Raw genomic sequence first — 22,599 nt, forward strand, 5'->3', positions numbered from 1 at the left:
TTCTGGAGGGAAAAATAGCTGAAATTACATTGACATTTCAATGCTTTTGGAAAAAAAAACATTTAAATCAAGCTTTGTTGATTCTTCAGAGGTTATCTGTCATATGAGGAGATCAGGCCTCTATTCTCTGGAGTTTAGAAACATGCGAAGTAACTTCATTGTTAAGGGCCTGTCAAGAAGTAAGCATGAACTCTTTCACCTGGAATTAAGGGAGGAAGAAAAAGGATCAACGATTCAAGATAAATTGGTTGGTGATTCAGCACATAGAAGAGGAACATCCAGTTCACCCAGAAGTGAATCTTCAGAATCCTCTCCTCAATGACTATGACTACTCGGTGTCTATCACAAGTAAAGCCCTCTGAACCATTGAGCACAGCTATACAAAACGCCGATGCAGGAAAGCAGTGTCCCTTGTAGGGAGCCCCCACCACCCAGGTCATGCTCTTTTCATCAGGAAGAAGGTCAAAGAGCCTCAGAATCCACACCACCAGATTCAGGAACAGTTACTACCTCTCAACCATCTAGAACTAAAGGGGATATCTTCACTTGCCCATCATTGAAATGTTCCCACAACCAATGGACTCACTTCCAAGAACTCTTCATCTCATGTTTTCAATATTTATTGCTTATTTATCATTATTGTTTCATCTTTTTGTATTTGCAGTTTGTTAACCTCTGCACTCTGCTTGACCGCCCTAGTTGGCTGGTCTTTCGTTAATTCTGTTATGGTTTATATTCTATAGTTTGAGTATGTCCACAGGAAAATTAATCTCAGGGTTATATATGGTGACACACATCTCCTTTAATAATAAATTTACTTTGAATTTTAAAGAAAGAACAGATTTTTAGCTATAATGAAATCAAATGATATCAAGTTAATGAAGAAATGAACTGCCGTGAGAGAACAATTAACAATACTTGTTTTATTAATTAGCACCAAAAGGTAGAGAATACAGGAGCGCTTCCATTTTTTTCAAATACCACTTTATTGGACCAAACTTATGAGTGGTTTTACCTTAGTAACTTTTTTTTCCTGATGAAGGGTCTCGGCCCTAAACGTTGGCTACTCATTTCTCACGGATGCTGCCTGACCTGCTGAGTTCTTCCAGCGTTGTGTACGTAACTTTTTTTTTGTTCCCTTAATACACAGCTCTGGGGCTACTGCATTTCACTATCGTTGCCCAGGCTTGGTTCTGCGGTCTCCTGAAGGAAAAGCCAAATCTCGGTTCAGAGACAGGAAACACTCTGAAAGTGGCCGAGAAGATGTGAAAGACGCCGGTAGCAGTTGTAGTGAATGGGATTGAGACGGGTCAGGTGGTGCAGAATTTATATCGTAGACGAGATAGGAATTTTGCTGTTGTAGTTTTTCGGTCACTTAACCGCACCTAACTGCATATACAATTCTACCACACAGATCTCGTTCTATATCCAGTGCACTGACGCATTAATTTTATCCTTTGCATTTGCACTTTTTGCGTTGTTACTTTCTTGCTCGTTGTATAACTTTGGTGTTTGATCATTTTCATCAAAGCCCATATGGATTTCATTGTAGGACGTTAATTTAACCGCTTGATGTGTTGAAGCCCTTCCTTACTTCAAAACGATTCATTCTCCTCCTCGGGGCACTTAACTTCGAGGTCGGCTTCGCCAAGACCAGTTGACGGCCCAAGTGATCAAAGGCAGCGTATCTCAATATCGTCTCCTTTTTTGTCATTGCATAATTGCCTGCCGATTTACCCTTGTTCCTCTTTCTCATCAAATCATTGAATTGAACTTGGATAACCGTGAGCGTGCATCTCGTTCAACACAATTACTAACGTTACCAAGTTCCACCTTCCCATTCCTTCGGACCATGTGATCCAACTCTTACTCCGTCAGCGTGGGGGTAACTAGTTAAACCCAGAGCGCTGCTGTGCGTATGCACCTGTTACTGGACAGTACAATGCATCATCGACATGGTACGTGCTGCACACAAAAAAAAATGCACAGCGAAAACACACGACGCTTATTTTCATTCCCCCGTTTTACCTGTTGCTTCGGGAGAGGGGATAGTTTCCGGAATTCTTCAATCCCCGTACCATTTCCTTTTCCAAGCTTTCTCGCGCCAAAACTTTAAGGACTTCTTTAAATCTCCTTAAAGTCCCACCTCACCCCTCAAGGTTAGCCTTCATTCTCTTCCAGTTTTGAACTATTCTGACGGACTTTTTTTCAGGCAGCTCCCCCAAAATGCACAAGAAGAATATGTGGCAAATTAAGGCTTGTTTAATGTCACGGCACGTTGTGTAAATTTCACAGGGCGCCGTTAAGTTTGCTGTAGTTTCCTCCATGTGTTGTGTTAAAATGGTTGTTAATTCCAAGTGGCAAATTCACTTTTTATTACAATTCTGTGTCAATTTTATCGTTAAATGGTGTTAATTTCACTTTTACTTTGTTAATTTCTCATGTTAACGTCACACTTAAAATCATCGTTTTTGTTTTTCGCTGTTAATTTCACAGGTGTTAATTTCACAAGATGCAGTGATGACATTACTGTTAATTTAATCTTGCGTTCTGTTAATCTCGCTAATTCCACCATGTACTTTGCTAATTGCACTATAAATTTGAAAGTTGTGTTAATTTCGCTGTTAATATTACTGTGCGTTATGTTAATTTAATCTTTAATTTCGCCATATCTCATGTTAATTGCACTGTTAATTACACAATGTGTCGTGTTAATTTCACTTAATAAAAACACTTAATTTCAGTATTAGTTTCGCGAAGTATTGGATTAATTGTAATTTCATAATGTGTTAATTTCACTGAATTTCGTCGTTAATTTCATAATATTTGTTCCCGTTGAAGCGCCGTGCGTTGATTTTACAGCTTTTTGCGAGTGAGATGCCTGCAAATTGCAGAATCCTGTGTCAGTTTTTGATGTCAGTAAATGTTTTGTCATTCTTATTCTCCCGTGTATAAAGTGAGCCTTGCCGGGCTCCGCCCCGACATGCGCTTTGCCGGAAGCTGGCAGTCTTTGGAGCCGCCTCCTTCGCCCGGTGAGTGGGGGAGAGAATCCGCAGAGCTCGGCATCGCCATCCTCTGTTGCTGAGTTCGTGCAGTAGAGCCGTTCCGAACCGAGCTTCCGAGACACCGGAGAGATGAAAGATCGCACCCAGGAGTTGCGGGCTGTGAGTATTGGGAGCCGGGGGAGGAGTAGGGTGGATATGTGCAAGGTGCTCCTCGGCTGCAGATGCAACAGCCCGTTCGGGTAACGGGGCTGGAGAGATGGCGTGTTGCAGTTGACTCGGGGGGGTGGGGGGAGTGATTGGCTGCTGCAGTCAGAGGGAGAAGCAGTCGGATTATTTTCTTCTCTCTCTGTTTCTCAATATTGGATACGAATTGTACCTGGCATTGCGGACACTGGCGTCAGTGCGGAGCTCGAGGGAGGAGACGGGCATCAGACAGGACAGCTCTGAACTTCAGCCGCATCCCTGCGGATCAACGTTGAGACCGAACTGCCCCGGGAAGCGGGTTTCACCTGGAATAGCTCTCAGGGAGCCGAAGTGTTTTGGGAAGAGGGGGTGAGGGGAGCGGTGTCTGCAGCTTTTCTGGCGGGCGGAGTCTCGGTGTGTTGGGGACGGGAAGGGTCCGGTCCCCGGGAGTGATTACAGGGCTGCAGGTGAAGGATGTGCAGGTATGATTGATCGCTTTGGCTCCTGATCCGAGTCGCCAGATGAATACTGAGTAGCCCCTCTCCCTACTCCTGGTTCTTACTACCCTAACCTGCTCGACAGTGCTGCATTTTAATAAGGAATTCTTCTGAGTTTAGTAATCTGTCTACCCCCGAATCCTGGCAGTGGGAACAGCCGTTCAACCTCTGTTGTGGAAACCGACTTGCCCTGTGGTCTTTGGATCAACTAATTAGATATGTCTGTCATCCAAGGGAGCGGAATTACATTTCCATCTCTCCAAAGCAAGTCCCCACCCCCTGCAGCATATACACCTTTACCATGTAGTTTTATCGTTCAGCTTCTGAGACTTAATTATAATAAATGCTAATTACAGTCACACACTTGTCATGACACGGTGCTCTATTTTCTCATCTCTCTTCAGCGCCTTAGTTTTCTCTCTCTGCCTCCATATTTTAACTCTCCCCCCACCCACCCACCCACCCAGCTGTAGTTTGAGTACCTCCAGTATACATGGAATGGGCGCGCTTGGTTTTATTGGATGCATGTGTGTACTGAGGGAGACGGGTAGGATGTGTGATGGAGCTCAGAGAAGTTGGCTGCTGGTGGAGATGAGAATGGGCAACGGAAATTGAGAAATGAGCCATGCATTCTATTCACTTGGAAGTCAGTGAATATTCCTTCAGCCAACTGACCTGGAATGACCTTTTAACACTCTTTGTAAATTTTAAAATAAAAGACTTGAATAAATCAAGCCTGGTACTGCTTAGATCAGGGGTTCCACCAGGCTGGGTGTAACTGGTGTCAATTAGAATCAACCGATGAAGAGGGGCATTAGAAGCAAGATCCCTTCAATGATGCTTGAAAGAAGTGGTGATTACAAGACGAATGTTGATCATCATTGGAATAGTTTTGTCCCTTATTTAAGAGAAGGCATAATGATGTGGCAGGGAGCCCAGAAGAAACTCACTAGGCTAATTCCTGGAATGAGGGTGCTGCTGTATCATGGGCAACTAACTAAATTAGCTCTGTATTCTTTGGCACTTATTGAGACATACAAATTGCTTCCATGGGACCATGCCAGGTTAGATGTGGCATTTTCACAAGGGGACATAGTTACAAGATTAGTGATTGGCCTTTCAGAACTAAGCCCTCTTGGAGCAACTACTTGTAGAGGTGGTGAACCTCTGGAATTCAGTATCCTTGAGGGTTCAGAAACCATGATTGGGGATATTTAAAGAGGAAATACATTTATGAAAAGTCAGGGAGACAAAGACTGGAGTCCAGGTAGGGATGGGAGATGAGCTTGGGGTAGATCAGCCATAGTTGTGTTGAATCACCTACTGCCCATTCTCTTAATGTCCTTATCTGAATTGCTAAGAGTGCTGATTGGTTTGATGTTAGCCCACTACAGCTGGCTTCACGAGTGGAACAATCCCGAGCAGAATGTGTGAACTTAATTTTTTTAAAAAAAGTGGATAAACACACACTGAAAGCTTATTCTCCATATGCCCCACCAACCCATGGATTCACAAAATAAAATTCTGATATTTGGAATAACTTGTCAAGCCTATCATTTTGCAAAAGCAGCCACTGTGCAGGAGCAGATCAAATCAAATGTGTTCCATTCCAAGGAAAAATAAAGTTTCCACATTTGTAAATTTAACCAGTGGAAAAAAAATTCTATTGATTGATGACACAAGTTCTGGCTGATGACTTATCCTGCACCTGTCCGTCTTGCAGTGGTGATTCATCTCCTGATGGCTCCAGTGCAAAAATGAGCTGTTCTTCCATTCTTATTGCAGTCCTGTGTAAATTGTTCAATTTTTTCCTCACTGCTGGGACATAACATCCCCATTAACATTAATAACCATGTAAACAACAGCAGATCAGTCTGTATCTGTAGAGGGAGAGAAAGCAGTTAAAATTGCAGGACGTGAGCCTATCATTTCTACTGTTCTGATAGTTCTGTCGAAAGGTCATAAACTTGATATAATACCTTTCTCCGCACAGCTGAATGTTGGCCTTTTTGAATGTTGTGGCATTTTTGTTCTTTCCGATCTCTGCAACCATGGTATTTTCACACTGTAGGGAGGGTCTTATTTGTATGCAATGCTGCATCTGATCTCTGCTAGATTCATTGGCCATAGTATTGAGGAATCCGTTTTTGAGTAAGCAGCATGCAGTTCTTCATTTTAATACAATCGTTTGATCCATGTCCTGGAAGGGGCATAAATATCTGGCTGTGACCACACACAGTGAGTTATTGAAATACGAACACTTTCCATTTTGAGGTTCTCTCTTTATGTGGACGTATACAATCAAAGTGACAAAAGAAATGGAGCGTTGTTATACTGAAGTGACTGGATGATGAAACGGAACGTCAGTTACTGATTCAATGCAAATGAGTGGTTTATTTCAGGGTCATTAATTTCAGTATGCCAGTTTGAGCTGGTGGTGACCTTCACCATTACTAGTAAATGCCTGACTGTCATGTTTCATGTCACTCACAGTTTCCCCTGTTGATTCAGTACCCACTCTGGAATTGCTCCTCTGTGAATCTTGGGTAAACATATCTGTTGTGGTAGCTGGAATTCAAGAAATGTGTTCTGTGAACAGTTCACGATGCTAAAGCTAAGAACAAGACAGACCATTTAATCACCTCAACCAGCTTTCCTCTATAATGACAGGGTATGGAAACCACACCCAGTAGATAGTACATTGGTCACAAAACTGAAAGCGAAGTTGCAGGTCTTGGTGCTGACTTGATTGCATTAACTGCTGCAAATTTGGAAGCCTTTATAACTGGCTGAATTACTTAAAACTAAAGGTGTAAAAGCCACAACTTTTCACTTGGTATATAATCCCTCCTTGTAAATGGGCCATACACTGTCGTATATAAACTATGCTGACTGTACGTACAATGCTCCATTTGTCCTCCAGACTGTTGTAAACCACATTTGTATTACCTCCACCAATTTCCTAGTTTACATACTGACAGCTTATCAAACTCCAGTGAGTATTCTTTCCTGAAATCTATTATGCAAATCTATCTGGTGTGAAGGTACTGGTGTACCTAACTCTGCTGATACCTCCCAAGTTGTGCCTCACTACTCCATGTGCATAACATAATTTGTATTTCTTGGTAATTGTCTTTTTCCTGTGAATACCTCTAAGGTGGCAAAAACGCATTTGACTCAGAGCATTTATTTGTTATGCCTGTATTTACATTATTTAAACTAATGAATTTATTTGTTAAGTTAAAGTGCAGAATAGGCCCTTCGAGCCGCACTGTAATCCTAGCCTAATTACCCGACAATTTGCAATGACCAATTAACCTACCAACAACACACACAAAAATGGTAGAACACAGCAGGCCAGGCAGCATCTATAGGGAGAAGTGCTGTCGACGTTTTGGGCCGAGACCCTTTGTCAGGACTAACCGAAAGGAAAGACAGTAAGAGATTTAGAAATTAGCCTACCACCTGCCTTTGGACTGTGGGAGGAAACCTGAGTACCCAGAGGAAATCAATGCAGTCATGGGGAGAAAGTACAAACTCCTTGCAGGCAGTAGCAGGAATTGAACCCAGATCCCCCACACTGTAAAGCGTTGCACGAACCACTACGCTACCATGCCACCCCAACTACTCGTGAGCCAGGTGTACCAATCCCAGCCTATGGCTGAAGTTGGGATTTATCCATGGTTTGGTCTGCACAAATGCTGCAGGATGAGTTGCCTTGGAGACGCAAACAGTGCAAGTTGACTGCACACTAACCTTTCCCGGTCTACAGGTACTTAAGAAGAGAGCAAGTTGCATCTAAGTAGGTGGAAGAAAGAATTAGCCAGTGGCCAATGATACCACAGCAATGTTGTTGATTTTTAAAAAAATCATTCACTATGTTATATAACACGGTTTACAAGCCCATTGCTGTAAGGGCTCCAGAATTTTGTTTGGGGAAAATAGTTGGAGGTAAGAATAAGTGCTGGAATACCAAGATGGTTGTCAGCTACCATGACTGAATAATGACCACTCTGATCTATTGCTGCCCATGAGTATTTTTCTCCCACCAAAGGGATGTCCCCAAACTCCAGTATTAGTTTCAGAAATATTAAAGGCACATCTGCACATTATTCTCTTCATGCAGTGAGGAAAATTGTCAACAGTAATTTAAATGCCATTGGCAGCAAATACTAAACATGAAGTAATTGGTGCTGCAGTCATTCAGTAATGTTGGGGTGCTGCCAGGCCTTTGCTGATGTTACCATTGAGAAGTTTTTGTCAGATATTTCGTTGTTCGGTTATCTCGGTGCATTTCCATCACAGGAACAACAAAGGGATGATAGTAAAATTGGACATGTGTTTGAAATGCCACTCTTTAAATTTTGAGTTGCCTTTTTAAAATGAGACTGAAGTAAATTGAGCTGCTATGGGCTCTTAGCCCTGATTACAAGACAACAATCTGAACTCCCATGTTGAGTCTGACAGAAAAAGGAAGGAGATTTAAGAGTTTTTTTTTGAGGTTTGTTCCAACTTTTATCTTTATCCAGTGGTCCTTCTAAAGGAAAAGCACTTTATAACTGTAGCTCAGCACATTTCTGGAAATGGGAGACAAATTTTATTACTGGTCCTAAAATGTGCCATCAGGCAAAGAAACAGAATGTGCCCTCTTCCTGCCAGTTTCACTTACCACAGATAATGAATTACCTCTTCAGTTACAATAGACGAACAAGCAAACACGCATTACTTTTCTGGAAATTAATTGCTGTTACAGGGCATTTATTTTAACTGCTATCTCCCATGTGCAATCAAATTTGCTAAGGGTGGAAGTAAAGAACTGGAGGAATGACGTTGATCACAAAAGATAAATTGTCATTATGCCATCTTTTTGAACAGCAGCATCTTCTAATTCTAAGAAACACCTTCAGGTGGCCATTATCAGACAGAACCTTTGACATCATATTGAATGGTGATCGCAGAAGCCTTTTTCGCCTTTACTATAGCTTAGTTGGCCTTGTAGCATTTCTACTTGGTAGTGTATTAAGCACAGTTATTTCCCAATGAAGAACTGATTAATATGCAATATTTAATAATCCAAAGATATTTTGGTGGAGCTTAAACCCTATCAGATGCAGCCCTGGTTCCATTCAGAAGATCTTGGTCTACTCACAACTTTGGTCTGTTTCTACTCCATGATGATCATGCCACCTTCTTGCTTCAGGCGTTCCCTCCTGGTTACATATTGGGTGTCGGATTTCCTGACTGGTTTCCCCTTCCACCCACAACTATTATGCTATTCTCTAGGAGGGCCAAGTTGTGTAGAATCCTGGCTGCCTCAGCAAAAGACATAAAATAGAAATTGTTCTTCATTGGAACAGCAATTGACATGTTTATTGGCTGAGGGTAACCTGACTGAGCTGCTATTCAGGGAGCCTGATGTTAATACATCATCCTGCTGGCATATTTTGGGAAATTATCTGCAGCATTTCTGTAGTGGTGCAGGATCTTATGATCAGTAAATTAATTCAGACCTGTTCATTGTCTGGATTGCCTGTGCCCTGCTCTGAATCTCCTAATTGCCCCTATCACAACCAAGTACTGTATAAATTCAGGATCAGGGTTTATCATTTAATCCTGATTTAACTGAGTAAGCTTCAAGCTTTCTGTTAGAAAATCATATGTGATTTGACGGTGATTCACAAGGGATTAGAAAAGCAAATGCCTCAACATAAGGAGCACCCCAGACTCACCTGAAACAAATGCCCAAAAGCTAGTTTCAGTTCCATTTAAGCTGCAAAGCTTTTCTAAACTGCTTTCACAAGCAGTCTTGGGTTACTGACGGTTCAGACTAGATATAAAGCTTTCCTCTTGCATCCAAAGGAAATGGATAACCCCAGATTCCATATTCTGCAACAACTGTCCTTGGATCATTCTGAAGGAGATTGCATAGTGATCCCCGGTTTTGTACACCCGGCTGTTAATCCAGAAACTTAATATTTCCCTCTCATCTTCCATATGTGCACCTGTTAGATAGTACTTGCTTCAGAAACCCTTGGGGTCCGATGGGAAGTTTATTTCCTGCTAATCTGTGAAATCCAGCATATGGGATTTAAGAGATCCTCTCCAAGCAAACATTTCCTGTTGGACTGCAGGGATGGTGCTGATTCTCTACGGTGTAAAGGGCTGCACTAAAATTTGCCCGTGGATTCACTTGCCCTGCAAACAACTTCACAGAATGATGGAACTCAGCAGAAAGGCATTTGCCCCATCTGTGGCTTTGTAGGAAAGAATATTCCAGTTAGTTCTCTTCTTCCCCCCCCCCCTTTCTTTCCCAGTTACTTACTTATCTTCCCCTTTGCAATATCTTATTAGACTATAAGATGTTGGAGCAGAATTAGGCCATTTGGCCCATCGAGTCTGATCCACTATTTCATTGTGACTGATCCACTTCCCCCTCTGCCCCAATCTCCTGTCTTCTCCCCATATCTCTTCATGCCCTGACCAGTCAAAAATCTATCAACCTCTGCCTTACTCATACACAATGAGTTGGGATCCACAGCAGCCTGTGCAGTGAATTCCATAAATTTTCCACACTCTGGCTAAAGAAGTTCCTCCTCATCTCTATTCTCTCTTGCAATCTGTATGTAATTTGTCTCCTCTACCCTTTCAATAGGGGCATAACAAATCACTGCATCCATGTAGTTTTAAATGCATTACCTCCAGACTTTGGCCATTTGGATTCCAGATAGAAATTGCAGAGAGACGCAGCAGAGAAACCAGCTCTTCAGTACGCTACTGACCATCAATCACCTGCTATCACTGATCCTTCAACAATCCCTTTCATTTTTAAATCTCCGCATATTCTCATCAACTTGGGATTCTACCCTTCGCTTTCAGAATTAGTTTTATCTTCACTGACTTATTATGGAGCTTGTTTGGCAGCAGCAGTGCAGTGTGATACATAAAAAAATTACAGTAGGTTTCAATAAGAAGCATAAAGAATAAATGATGCAAAGAGAGCAAATTAATGAGGATCGTTCAGAAATCTTATGGTGGATGGGAGGAAGCTGTTCGTAATAAGTCTTTAGGCTCCTTTACCTTCTCCCTGTTGGTAGTAGTCATGTTCTAGGGGTAATTTATCTACCCATTTGCCTGTTTCTGGGGCATTGGAGAAAGCTCACTTGGTCACACAGGGAGAGTGTGCTATTTTGACAAGGCAACATCCAAGGTCAGGATTGAGCCCACGTCAGCATCTGCAAGGCTGTGGCTGCGCTACATGAGCCACTGTGTCTCCTGAAACCGGTTGCAGAGTCTGGTAGAGGGCTGTCACTTTGTTGAGATTCCCTACCACATATTCCAAAGGCTTTCCTGGTGGACCCTGCACTGGGTTTTACCAGGCCCAGAATCAGAGATCCCATTGATTTCAATAGAAATTATAAGGCTGCGGAAGAAATTTAATAAAAACCTGCAGTTGTTGTAAATCTGAAATAAAAATGCCAACATTTGAATCACTCCAGCCAGGCAGCATCCAAGAGTAGCTGTTTTAATGTATCGAGTCAAAGGCTCTTTGTCAAACTTGTATCAATTTCAGGTGTTAAAGTGGAATCTGACTTCGTTATTAAACTTTGTCCAGTGTTCCATCATGGTTTTCACCTTTATACATTTGTATTTATTTAATTATACACTTTATCTTTAATGGCAGATGTCTTTTTAGTTTTTTAAAAAAATCTCACTGTTGACCCTTGGTCTGTCAAACTGTTGGGGAGTGTTTTGAATGTTGGACTTTAGCACACCATTAAATATCTGTTTCTATCAGGACGTGCATTTGAAATTGGGGAAGCTCCATTTCGTCTGATTCAGTTGAGCACAGCATGACCAAGAACAAAGTGATGGGCCTGTGACTATAAAATTTAACACATTATCTACTTATTGGCCCCATGCTATGTCTGACAGCACCATGTATTTTAAAGACTTTTTGGTTCCTATTTGTCTCTTTCATAAGAACACAAGAGTAGGCCGTCTGGCCCGTCAAGCCTGCTTTGCCATTCAATAAGCTCAAGGCTGATCTGGCCCTGGACTTGCCTCCACCCTGCCTCTTCCCCCCCCCCCTCCAAAACCTGTAATTCCCCTTCTCTGCAAAAAATCTATCCAACCTTATCTTATATACATTTACTGAGGTAGCCTCCACGGCTTCCCTGGGCAGAGAATTCCACAGATTCACCACTCTCTGGGAAGAGCAGTTCCTCCTCATCTCCATCCTAAACCTACTCCCCTGAATCTTGAGGTGATGTCCTCTAGTTCTAGTCTCACCTACCAGTGGAAACAACTTTCCTGCCTCTACCTTATCTATCCTTTTCATAATTGTATATGCTTCTATAAGATATCCTCTCATTCTTAATTCCAGTGAGTACAGCCCCAGCTCTCCTCCAGTCTAACCCTCTCATCTCTGAGATCAACCTGGTGAACCTCCTCTGCGCTGCCTCCAAAGCCAGTATATCCTTTCTCAAGTAAGGAGACCAGAACTGCACACAGTACTCAAGATGTGGCCTCTCACCAGTACCCTGTATAGTTGCAGCATAACCTCCCTGCTCTTAAATTCAATCCCACTATCAGTTGCCAGCCTGGTCAGCAACTGCCAGCAGGCTGGATGGAGAGCGAGGTGTCTCCCAGTGGAAGTCGGTTGTAGGGGATTCGCAGCCCATTCCTTAGCCAGAGCCTACAGCAATTTGGACATCGAGGGAGAGAGGAAGAGGAGAGCCATCTGCAGTACCACCGATGCGGCAGAGAGGGCCTCAAGGTGGCTGTGGCTCAAGAGAGGGGAGCCATGGAGTCGTGTAGCTAGCCACCTGGACACAAGCTGGGGTCTGATCAGCCCCAGCTGGGTCACCTGGAGGAGGGTGTATGATGTTGAAAGACCCGAAACACCCGATGATTCCAGGAACATCACTGATGATGTGTCCAGAAGCATCAGTAGATGTATGCACACAGCAAGGCTAACATTCAGTTTGCTGCCTTGATAGCCAGCTGCATCTGCAAACCAACTTTTTGTGATTCATGTAAAAGCAGGCCCAAGTCCTTCTGCACAGCAGCATGCTGCATTGTTTTACTATTTAAATAATAACCTGATTTTCCATTTTTCCTTCCAAAGTAGATGACCTCACATTTACCAACACTTCTTGATCTGCCAGACCTTTGCCCACTTGCTTAACCTATCTACATCTCTCTGCAGACTCTCGGTATTTTCCGCACAATTTGGTTTTATACTCAGTTCAGTGTCATCAGCAAACTTAGATGACACTACAATCTAGACCTCTTCTAGATCATTAATGTATGTCATGAACAGTTGTAGTCCCAACTGCTGCGGCACACTGCCCACCACTGATTGCCAATAGAGTAGCACCCATGTATCCCAACTCTCTGCTTTCTATTAGTTAACTAATCCTCTATCCATGCTAATACGTCACCCCCACCTCTATGCATCCTTGTGGACAAGTCTTTTATGTGGCACCTTATTGAGTGTCTTCTGGAAATCCAAGTAAATAACATCCCTCTGTTCCCCTCTATCCACCGCGCTTGTTATATCCTCAAAAACTCCAGTAAGTTTATCAAACAGGACCCGCCTTTGCTGAACCCATGCTGTGTCTGTCTGATGGATCCATTTCTTTCCAGTTGCCTTGCTATGTCTTTAATGATGGCTTTGAGCATTTTCACAACTACAGATTTAAACTGTACATCCATTTTTGAACAGTGGCATGATATTCACCATTTTCCAATCCCCCAGAAGCTGCCCAAAGTCCAGAGAATTTTGGTAAATTATCACCAAAGCCTTTATAACTTCTGCCATCTCTTTCAGTATCCAGGGATGTATTCCATCATGACTTGGGACTTGTCTATTTACAGACACACAAGTTTGGTCAGCACTACCTCTTTACTGTTATCTATTGTATCGAAGTCCGCAACTCCCATCGCATCCGTAACACGGACACAAAATAGTCATTCAAAGCCTCTGCCATTTCCTCATTACCCAATATTAGTTCCCTCTTCTCATCCTCCAAGGGACCTACATTCACTTTAGCCACCATTTTCCACTTTATATAATTATAAAAACACTATCGGTTTTTATATTTTGTGCTAGTTTATTTTCATAACCTAGCTTCCCTTTCTTTATTGCTCGCTTAGTGTTTCTTTGTTGCTTTTTAAAGTTTACCTAATCTTCCAGTTTCCTACTACTCTTGACGCTTTGCATGTACCAGCTTTTAGTTTGATGCCTCCTTTTATTTCCTCAGTTATCCAAGACTGGCTTTCCCCACTGATACTGTCCTTTTATCTGCAATATGCTTTTGCTAAGCGCAATGAAAAATCTCTTTGAAAGCCTTCCACTGTTCCTCAACCTTCCCACCAGATAGCCTGTGTTCCCAGTATATACGAGCCATATCCTCCTTTATCCTATTGTAGTCTGTTATTTAGGCATACTACACTGGTTTTAGATTGAACTATTGCACCCTCCATTTGTATGAAAACACAATCATACTGTGATCACTCTTTCCAAGAGGATCCCTAACACCAAGATCACTAATTTTACCAGTCTCATTGCACAGGACCAGATCTAAGATGGCACATTCCCTTGTGGGTTCAGTAACATGCTGTTCAAGAAAGCCATCACGATGCATTCTGTGAAGTGCTCCTCAAGACTGCCTTGACCAACTCGATTCACCCAATCAATGTGCAAGTTAGCCCACCCCCCCCCCATGATAATTGCTGTTCCATTCTTGCATGCCTTGGATATTTCTGTCTATTGCCTGTGCCACTGTAATGTTATTATTCGGTGGCTGATAGACAACTCCCACCAGTGATTTTTTTTCCCCCTTTACTATTCTTAATCTTTACCCAGATAGGTTCAACCTTCTGCTCCTTGGATCTTGTATCATCTCTCAGTATCACCCTGATCTCATCTTTAATTAAGATGACCCCACCTCCCTTGCCTTCCTACCTATCCTCCTGATAATTAAATATCCTTGGATATTTAATTCCCAATCCTCTCCACCCTTGCAACCACATTTCTGTAATGGCTACTAAATCATACCCCTTTGTACTGATATGTGCAGCAAGTTCACTGACCCTGTTTCGAATACCACGGGCATTCAGATAAAGTGCCCTAACACTCATTATGCTTTTAAAATCTTGTAATCTTTTTCTCTTTTGCACTTGACATTTCTTCATCTTGCTTTTCTCTTTTTTATCTTTTACTTTATCCATGCTTCTCCAATCTGTTGAACCCACCCCCCTACTATTTGGTTTAAAGCCACAGCCTGAGTTACGAGATTTGCTGGGATCCAGGTCCCATCACGGTTCAGCTGGAGCCTGTCCCCATTTGAATAGCTCCCTCCTTCCCCAATACTGGTGCCAATTTCCCGTGACTTCAAACCCATTTCTCCCACACCGGTTCTTGAGCCACACTTTTAACTCTCTTGACCCTATGCCAAGTTCCACATGGCTCAGATAGTAATCCAGAGATTACCACTTGTTCGGTTCTGCTTTTTAGTTTAGTCCCTAGCTGCTCAAATTCCCTCAGCAGAACCTTTTTCCTTGTTCTGCCTATGTTGTTGGTACCCACATAGACCATGACAATGGAATCTTACCCCCCCCCACTGCAAATTCCTCTGCGGGTCAGATAAGATGCTTCAAACCCTGGTACCAGGCAGGCAACACAGCCTTCGGGATGCTCTATCCTCGTGGCAGAAAACTGACTATACTGTCCCCAATTACCAATACCTTTCGCTGTGAAATGGGAACACCGCTTTTTCCCTTATTAGGGAGAGAGAGCCTGTGGTATGTTGAATTACTGGATGAACGAGTAGTCTTTGGGGTACTGCAAGTCTGTCTTTATTGATTCTTTGCTGCACATTTGAGTGTTCGGTGGCTGGTGCCATTGCTTTATTTTCTGGTGGGGGGGTTGTTGCTTTGCTGTTGCTTATGCATGGGAGTGGGGAGCTGGGGGGGACTTCGGGGTTCAAACATTTAACTGTCATTCATTCTTTGGGGCACTCCTGTTTTCGTGGATTTTTGCAAAGAAAACGGATCTCAGGATGTGTATTGTATACATTTCTCTGGCATTAAATGTACCTCTTGATCTACATTTCTCTTCTCTTTCCATTCCCCCCCACCCCCCGGAATGGCTTCTTGAATTATGGTGTCACAGTTAGGTCGCTGATCGCACCCCCCCCCCCAACTCTCATCCACACAGGGAGCAAGAATCTCAGACCTGTTGGACAAGCTGAAGGGCTGAGGCTCCTCCAGCACTGTCTCTTGGATCCCACTACCCGCCTCACTCGTAGTCACACCCTCTTGTCCCTGACCACAGACTGAATTTAAGGCAGCTCATCCAGTGGGTGTGATTACCTATTGAAACAGAGAATCCAGGTAACTCTTTCCCCCTCCCTGATGTGCCGCAGTGTTTGAAGCTCCGATTCCAGGTCATCAACTTTGAGCCTGAGTTCCTCGAGCAGCCAACACGTGCTGACTTGCTGCAAGTGTGGTCACCAGGAACCACGATGGGATCCACCAGCTCCCACATCATGCAGCGACAGCGTATCACCTGATCCTGCATCGTCCCTACCTTATTTCCATGTTCTTTTTGCTCCCACCTGCTTCCAGCTCCCTTATTAATTCTCTTCCATGCCAGTATGCTTGTCATCTGTCCTTTACCATTACCATTCAAATATACTGCATGTTTCCTTGTACATGGTATCAACTTACTACATTAAAAAAGACATAATGAGGCACTTTTGAGAGGGTGGGGGGGAAGCACAAAGCTAAAGTTGTAAACTCTGTCAGCTCCATCACAGGCACTAGCCTCCCCAGCATCCAGGACACCTTCAAGGAACGATGCCTCAAAAAAGGTGGCATCCATCATTAAGAACTCCCATCACCTAGGTGATGCTTCTCCTCGGGGAGAGGTACAGGAGCCTAAAGGCACACACTCGGTATTTCAAGAGCAGCTTCTTCCCCACTGCCATCTGATTTCTGAATGGACATTGAACCTATGAACACTAACTCACTTTTTTTTTGCACTGATTTAATTTTGTATTTACTATAATTAAGTTTTAATGTATTACAATGTAATGCTGCAACATAACAACAAATTTCACAACGCGCTGGTGGCATTAGACCAGAATCTGAGCTGTAAGGAGAATTTTTGTGCGGGACACTGTCTCCTTGGTTAAAAATATAGAACTGGTAAGCAGAACGTTGTACTTGGGAATGTAATTCCAAACAGTGTGTTTAGAGTGGTTATTGGAATGGAGCAAAAGGCTTGAAGCAGTGTACTGTCGGGGGATGAGTTTGGTGTAGCAGTTGGAGAAGGTTAGAAATTTGGTTGAATGGTACCATGGAAATACAGAGAAGGCTGAAAATGTTATATTTGATGTACTAGGAGTTAACTTGGTCAATGTTCTTGATGGATGAGCATGATTCATTGTGGGATAGATTTTTAATAAGAGCTTTTGAGCTGAAAGTTGGTAGGACAACAAGGCATTGTGTGGGGTGGTTGTCACGATTACATGAGCGAAATGGTAAAAGAGCATCTTGTGTTGTGATGATGGTGGGTGTGAGAACTGATGCAAATCAGAGATGAAATCCACACAGAGAAGAAACTGGTTGTCAGGTCAGAAATTATTTGGAATGAGTTAACAATGGGGGGGAAGTCCGACTCTTGAGAACGAGGATGAGCTTGAATAGGTAAGGAAACCATCGACGACTCAAGTCCTGCAAATCCAATTGTATCAAAATATCAATAGCAAAACTAAGATTACACTTGTGTGCTGTCTGCTGGGAGTGTTTTAGTAAAATAAACTTCATTCATATTGAAAAATAGAAGAATAATCTGCATTGGGTAATGTTAAACTTGCATTTTTAAAACCAATGACACCATTACCACCAATGGACTTGCATTTTTAAAACCAATGGGTTAATTTTAATTTATTTAGAGTTACGGCATAGAAACAGGCCCTTCCAACCCAATTACACAAACGTGACCTATTGACCCAAGCAGCGCACACAAAATGCTGGAGGAACTCGGCAGGCCAGGCAGCATCTATGGGGAGAAAAGTACTGTCGACGTTTCGGGCTGAAACCTCAAATATACTTTCTTTCTATAGATGCTGCCTGGCCTGCTGAGTTCCACCAGCATTTTGTGTGTGTGTTGCTCGGATTTCCAGCATCTGCAGATTTTCTCATTTGTGATTTGAACCTCCTAGTGCTCATGTTTTTGGGAATGTGAGAGGAAACCAGTGGCACTATTGCTACTTGTAGCCTCCAGGCTTGATATACTTGTACAATGTTTAAGGAACTTCCACCCCCATCGCAGCCCTTTGGAGTCCAGTAGTGAAAGAACACTAGACTGCTCCTTCCCCATCGAGTCCACACGTTGGCTGCGCTGAGCTTCTGTGTGTTCCTCATTGCGTAGTGTTGAAACCTGGAATGTGCCATTCCGCATCAGTTCTCTCCAGACATATCAATGTGCTGGGAGTCCAACAAGTTTTGGATAGACCAGAGGATATCTTTGGGTTTGGGTATTTGATCCTCCACAATATTCTGTGTGGGAAATTAAACTGGAGGTGGCAGGTTTTTTTTAATGAGGTTGAGTTGTGAGCTCGACATCAACCCGGCTCGGATGTGGTCTGTCACTGGATCGAACTCGGGAACCTCCGTTCTCGAGCCCGGCACTGATCTCACTGTGCCACCAGCCGACCATCTTTCACTGGGGTGATAATCTTCCAGCAGCACTTGTGCATCCGGTGTGCCTCTGGAATAGCCTGTGTATCAGAGTGTCCTCTGTAATGCGACTGTTCAAGATGAGCCGAGACATGGACCCTTGCATCTTTCTCTACCCTCTTTGGAAGCCCATAGCCTGCGAAGAGCTGAGCAACTGTCTAATCTTCAATGCAGTTATCCCAGGGGAAGCACACATTGGGAGTGATGTTCCAGGCACCTGACTAGGAGGGCTCCTCTCAGCACCAGCCAAGCGAGGTCTTGGTGCTTGTTGGTGAGATTGTCTGGAAAGTCTGCTCATGGAACTACCCATCGAGTCCCTTTCCTGCAATATCATCAAATGTTCCATGATAACCATTGCCTGATGAACCTATGGACAAAGGTGTTAGCCTGGAAGAACTTTTCCACAAAAGACAGGTAGTGCAGTAGCATCCAGCTGACTAGGAGGTTGTGCTTCAGTGGAGCCAGACCCATCCTCAGGAACACCAGGGACAAATGCAGTAGAACTAAGGCACTCAGTGCCCACATACAGAACTCTGGTTCCACACACAGCTTAATGAAACAACGCATGATGAGGCCGGCTTTTTTTTTTTTTTACAGTGTACCCCCAACGTCTAGAGACTCGTGTGCATCATGACCCATCTGGCTCATTCCATCTTGGATCCTCAGATGAATCACAAGACAGCACAAGTGACTTTCAAGCTGGAGGAATGGGACACAGGCTGCACCTGCACTAAATATAGCAGTCCTGAAAGCAGCTCATATCTGCTGGCCTTGTTATAGAGAGATGATGCTGCTCCCACAGTCTCAGTTTCTGTTTGACCTTTCCAATCCACTCCAGTCAATGCCATTTGAAAAATGCACCAGTTAGTAGATTAATCACTTTGTAAGTTGTCCTGTGGGTTAAATAGGTGGGCTACAGGGCAGTGAGACTCAACGAACTGGTACAGCTTATTCTACGCTGCATCTCGAAATAAATTGTCACATACCTTGACCTCTCCAAACCAGATCCACAAGTACAGGAAGGTTGTCTTCTGGGAACGTAATGTCAGGTCAGTTATCCTATCAGTTGCACCATCAACGACTTCAAAAGGTGATGCCTCAAGAAGATGGCATACATTATGAGGGACCTTCACCATTCATGACATGCCCTCTTCTCATTTCCACCATCAGGGAGAGGGTGTGGAGTCCAAAGACTAACATTCTTTGTTTTAGGAACAGCTCCTTCCCTCAACAATCAGATATCTGTATGGTTCATGAACGCTACTACACTATTTTGCTTCCTTTTTGTGCTTTTTTTTCTTCTTTCACTGTAATTTATAACACAGTGCCTCTGCTGCAAAGCAATAAATTTAATGACACATGTCAGTGATAATAAACCTGATTCTGAAAGATGTGGTTTAAGTGGGCAGATTAGTCACCAGCCTACCACCCCCAAGCTAGCCTTCACAATAAAACTAAGTGACCACATTACAGTCAGATTGAAGTTCGGTTTCTGGTATTGCATATTTTTGGACATTAGAATTGCCCCAATAATTTTTGAGATGCAAGTAAGTTATTTCAGTGACATATGTGTTGAAATAGAACAAGCTTTTTGATTGTGGAATCAGAGATGAGCTTGGGTTTGTAATGGACACAAATTTTGGATGGTCTCAATTGGCCTTTAGCCCTGAAGCCTATAAGGCCACATGGTTGCAAGTTTATGATGGGTACATGAGCAGTAATAACAGGAGTCTAAACTCCAGATTATCAAGGCACCAACTCTTTAACTGAGGATAAAAAATGCAAACCTGCAATTTCCCAAAATTTCACCAAAAAGTCATCTTGGTTTATTCCATAAGCAACGTAAAATTACTGGACCCTAATAACTTTCCTAAGTGTATCAAAAGGAAAAGTTTCCTGACTTGATCTGGGAAAAATACAACTGACTGAAGTCAGGAACTTGTGCCTTATATTAATACTGAGCTTCTCCTGATTCTTTGCTTACTCCTCCGCTTTCCACTTTGTTTCTTAATTTCTAGCCAATATTTGCATCTCTGTAATCTCCAATTGCAACTGCTTTCTTTGTGTTGCTTTCATTGCCCCTCTACCCCTTTTCAATGTTTCTTTATCTCATAACTCCAGGCCAGACCTATCCATCGTTATCTGACACGTCATTGTTTATCTTCCCAGCTCACGAACATTAAATCCTTCTCTCCATCCACTCTTTGCTTTTGATTTTCTTAAAGACTGGTTTCTGCCTGGGTGTCTTTTCTTTGAATATTTAATGTAGCTCTGTGAAGACTACTCTGACAATTGGGTGTTGGACCCAGGAAACATCTGCTGTTGCTAAGCATGTCTTGTTGTTCCTTCTCGCACCCACGTTATGTGAATACTGCTCCTTGTGTGTCTATTGTTCTCTGAATTATTATTCTGAATGCGCGGGGCACTTTGCATCAATGCAGTTGCATCTGTAAACAAAATTACATTTTTAAGCCTATCTCTTAAACATGTTAGGGACAGTAGTTGGAGAAAATTCTTTATCTAATTTAATAAACTTGTGTCACGTGGGAGAATGGTTGTTGGATTTGTGCTGCTCAGGCTTTCCAAGTAGCCGAGAGACCCTCAAAGCAAGCAGAGTTATTGAGATGTGGAGAACAATTTGGTTTTAATCCAGTTGGTCGAGGTGTCTTGGCTTTGTCTTCTATCTTCATGTGGTTTTGTAGTTCTATTGCTGCCCACCTAAATGCAGATGGTGCATCTTGAGCAATGGCTTCTCCTTTCCCACCTCCTTATTGTTTCCTATCCCCAGTCATTAATTCATTATTCCATATCTGTAGCAGCTTCAAGGTCAAGTTGGCCCATTAGATCAGGCATGGGCAAACTACGGCCCGGGGGCCATATGCGGCCCGTTAAGCTTTTTAATCCGGCCCGCAGAACTTGATGAAATTATATTAATAAACCTTGTTAACGTTTTTTCACTACAATTCTGGCATTTTCCCAATAGATGACGCACTCTATATACATTGACCTTTGTTGAGGTGCACCGTATTACTCCACATTTGCGCTTTACTCTTTGTTCAGCTCAACCTATTTGTGTGAACAGGCGTTCAGCGTCATGAACATCAACAAAGCCAGCCACAGGTCCAAGTTAACTGACCAACACCTCAGATCCATCCTGAGAATCGCCACAACAAAACTAAATCCAGACTTTGATGCGCTGGCTAAAAAGGGAGACCAACAACACTGTTCCCACTGAAATTAAAAATAAGTTTCTTCGTTGTGTTATGTAAAAAATGCATTTGAAAATATTTTTTTCAATAAGCCTTACATGTTACATGTCATTTCTGTTAAGTGATGGACATGAGTAGTGCGCAGGTGCACGTATGTTCTCAAAATAAAAAATGCACTCCAGATCAAATAATGCGCTCCGCATACTGGCGCGCACTGTTCTGTCCTTGTGCTGGTCGTTGTTGAGTTTTGGCACAGGGGACAATTGAATAAGAAGGAGCAGGACAAGTAGACCTGCATCTCCTACCGTTTTTGAAATAAAGACAGTCAGGAGGAGAGTGATGATGATAATATCTTGAAGGATAACAAGAATTTTCAGTGCTTTAAAATAATAACTGTTAACTATTAAAAAAAGCTGTATTTTATTCATTTAATTTTCAGTGTTTTAAAAGTCATTTCAATAAATAGCTAAATACCATGGGACTTAAAAGACAGATATTTTGTTGTAATGCATTTGTTCATTTTCAATTGAAATTAAAGCACGTTTTCTACATATCCCATGATATTTTATTTTCTCTTATGAGGTGTAATACCAAAACACTCCGTCCATCTGCTCCTGGTCCGGCCCCCCTGTCAAATTTTAGAACCCTTTGTGGCCCTCAAGTCAAAAAGTTTGCCCACCTCTGCATTAGATTGTCTTGAATCCCATCCTGATGTCCAGGCTGAGCAACTCTCACCTCAGATTATTTATGAACCAGTGCTGCAAGCTGTAAATTTATTGGGTTATTTGTTGCTTGTCCCCTTATTTCCCCTTTCCCTAATTTTGAAACTTGGAGAAGCAAGGATCAAACTGCTGGAGGAGGCCTTGTATTGTTTTATTATTTACTGAGACCTTCCAAGAAGTAGTGCTTGAGGTAGTTGGTCTCCCTATAGACACTGATACTGTGTTCTGCATC

General features: G+C 42.7%; 1 protein-coding gene across 1 annotated transcript in view; it reads left to right on the forward strand.

Moving 5' to 3' along the window:
• The first annotated feature begins 3,041 nt into the window (after positions 1-3,041).
• The window catches only part of LOC132395096 (syntaxin-1A-like), a 282,164-nt gene continuing 262,606 nt past the window's right edge, over positions 3,042-22,599 (forward strand). The window contains exon 1 of the mRNA XM_059971402.1: positions 3,042-3,164. Coding sequence (XP_059827385.1) covers positions 3,135-3,164 — 30 coding nt within the window. The 5' untranslated portion in view covers positions 3,042-3,134. The remainder of the gene's footprint in view (positions 3,165-22,599) is intronic.

This window comes from Hypanus sabinus, chromosome 6, assembly GCF_030144855.1.
Source record: "Hypanus sabinus isolate sHypSab1 chromosome 6, sHypSab1.hap1, whole genome shotgun sequence".
Classification (NCBI taxonomy): Eukaryota; Metazoa; Chordata; class Chondrichthyes; order Myliobatiformes; family Dasyatidae; genus Hypanus; species Hypanus sabinus.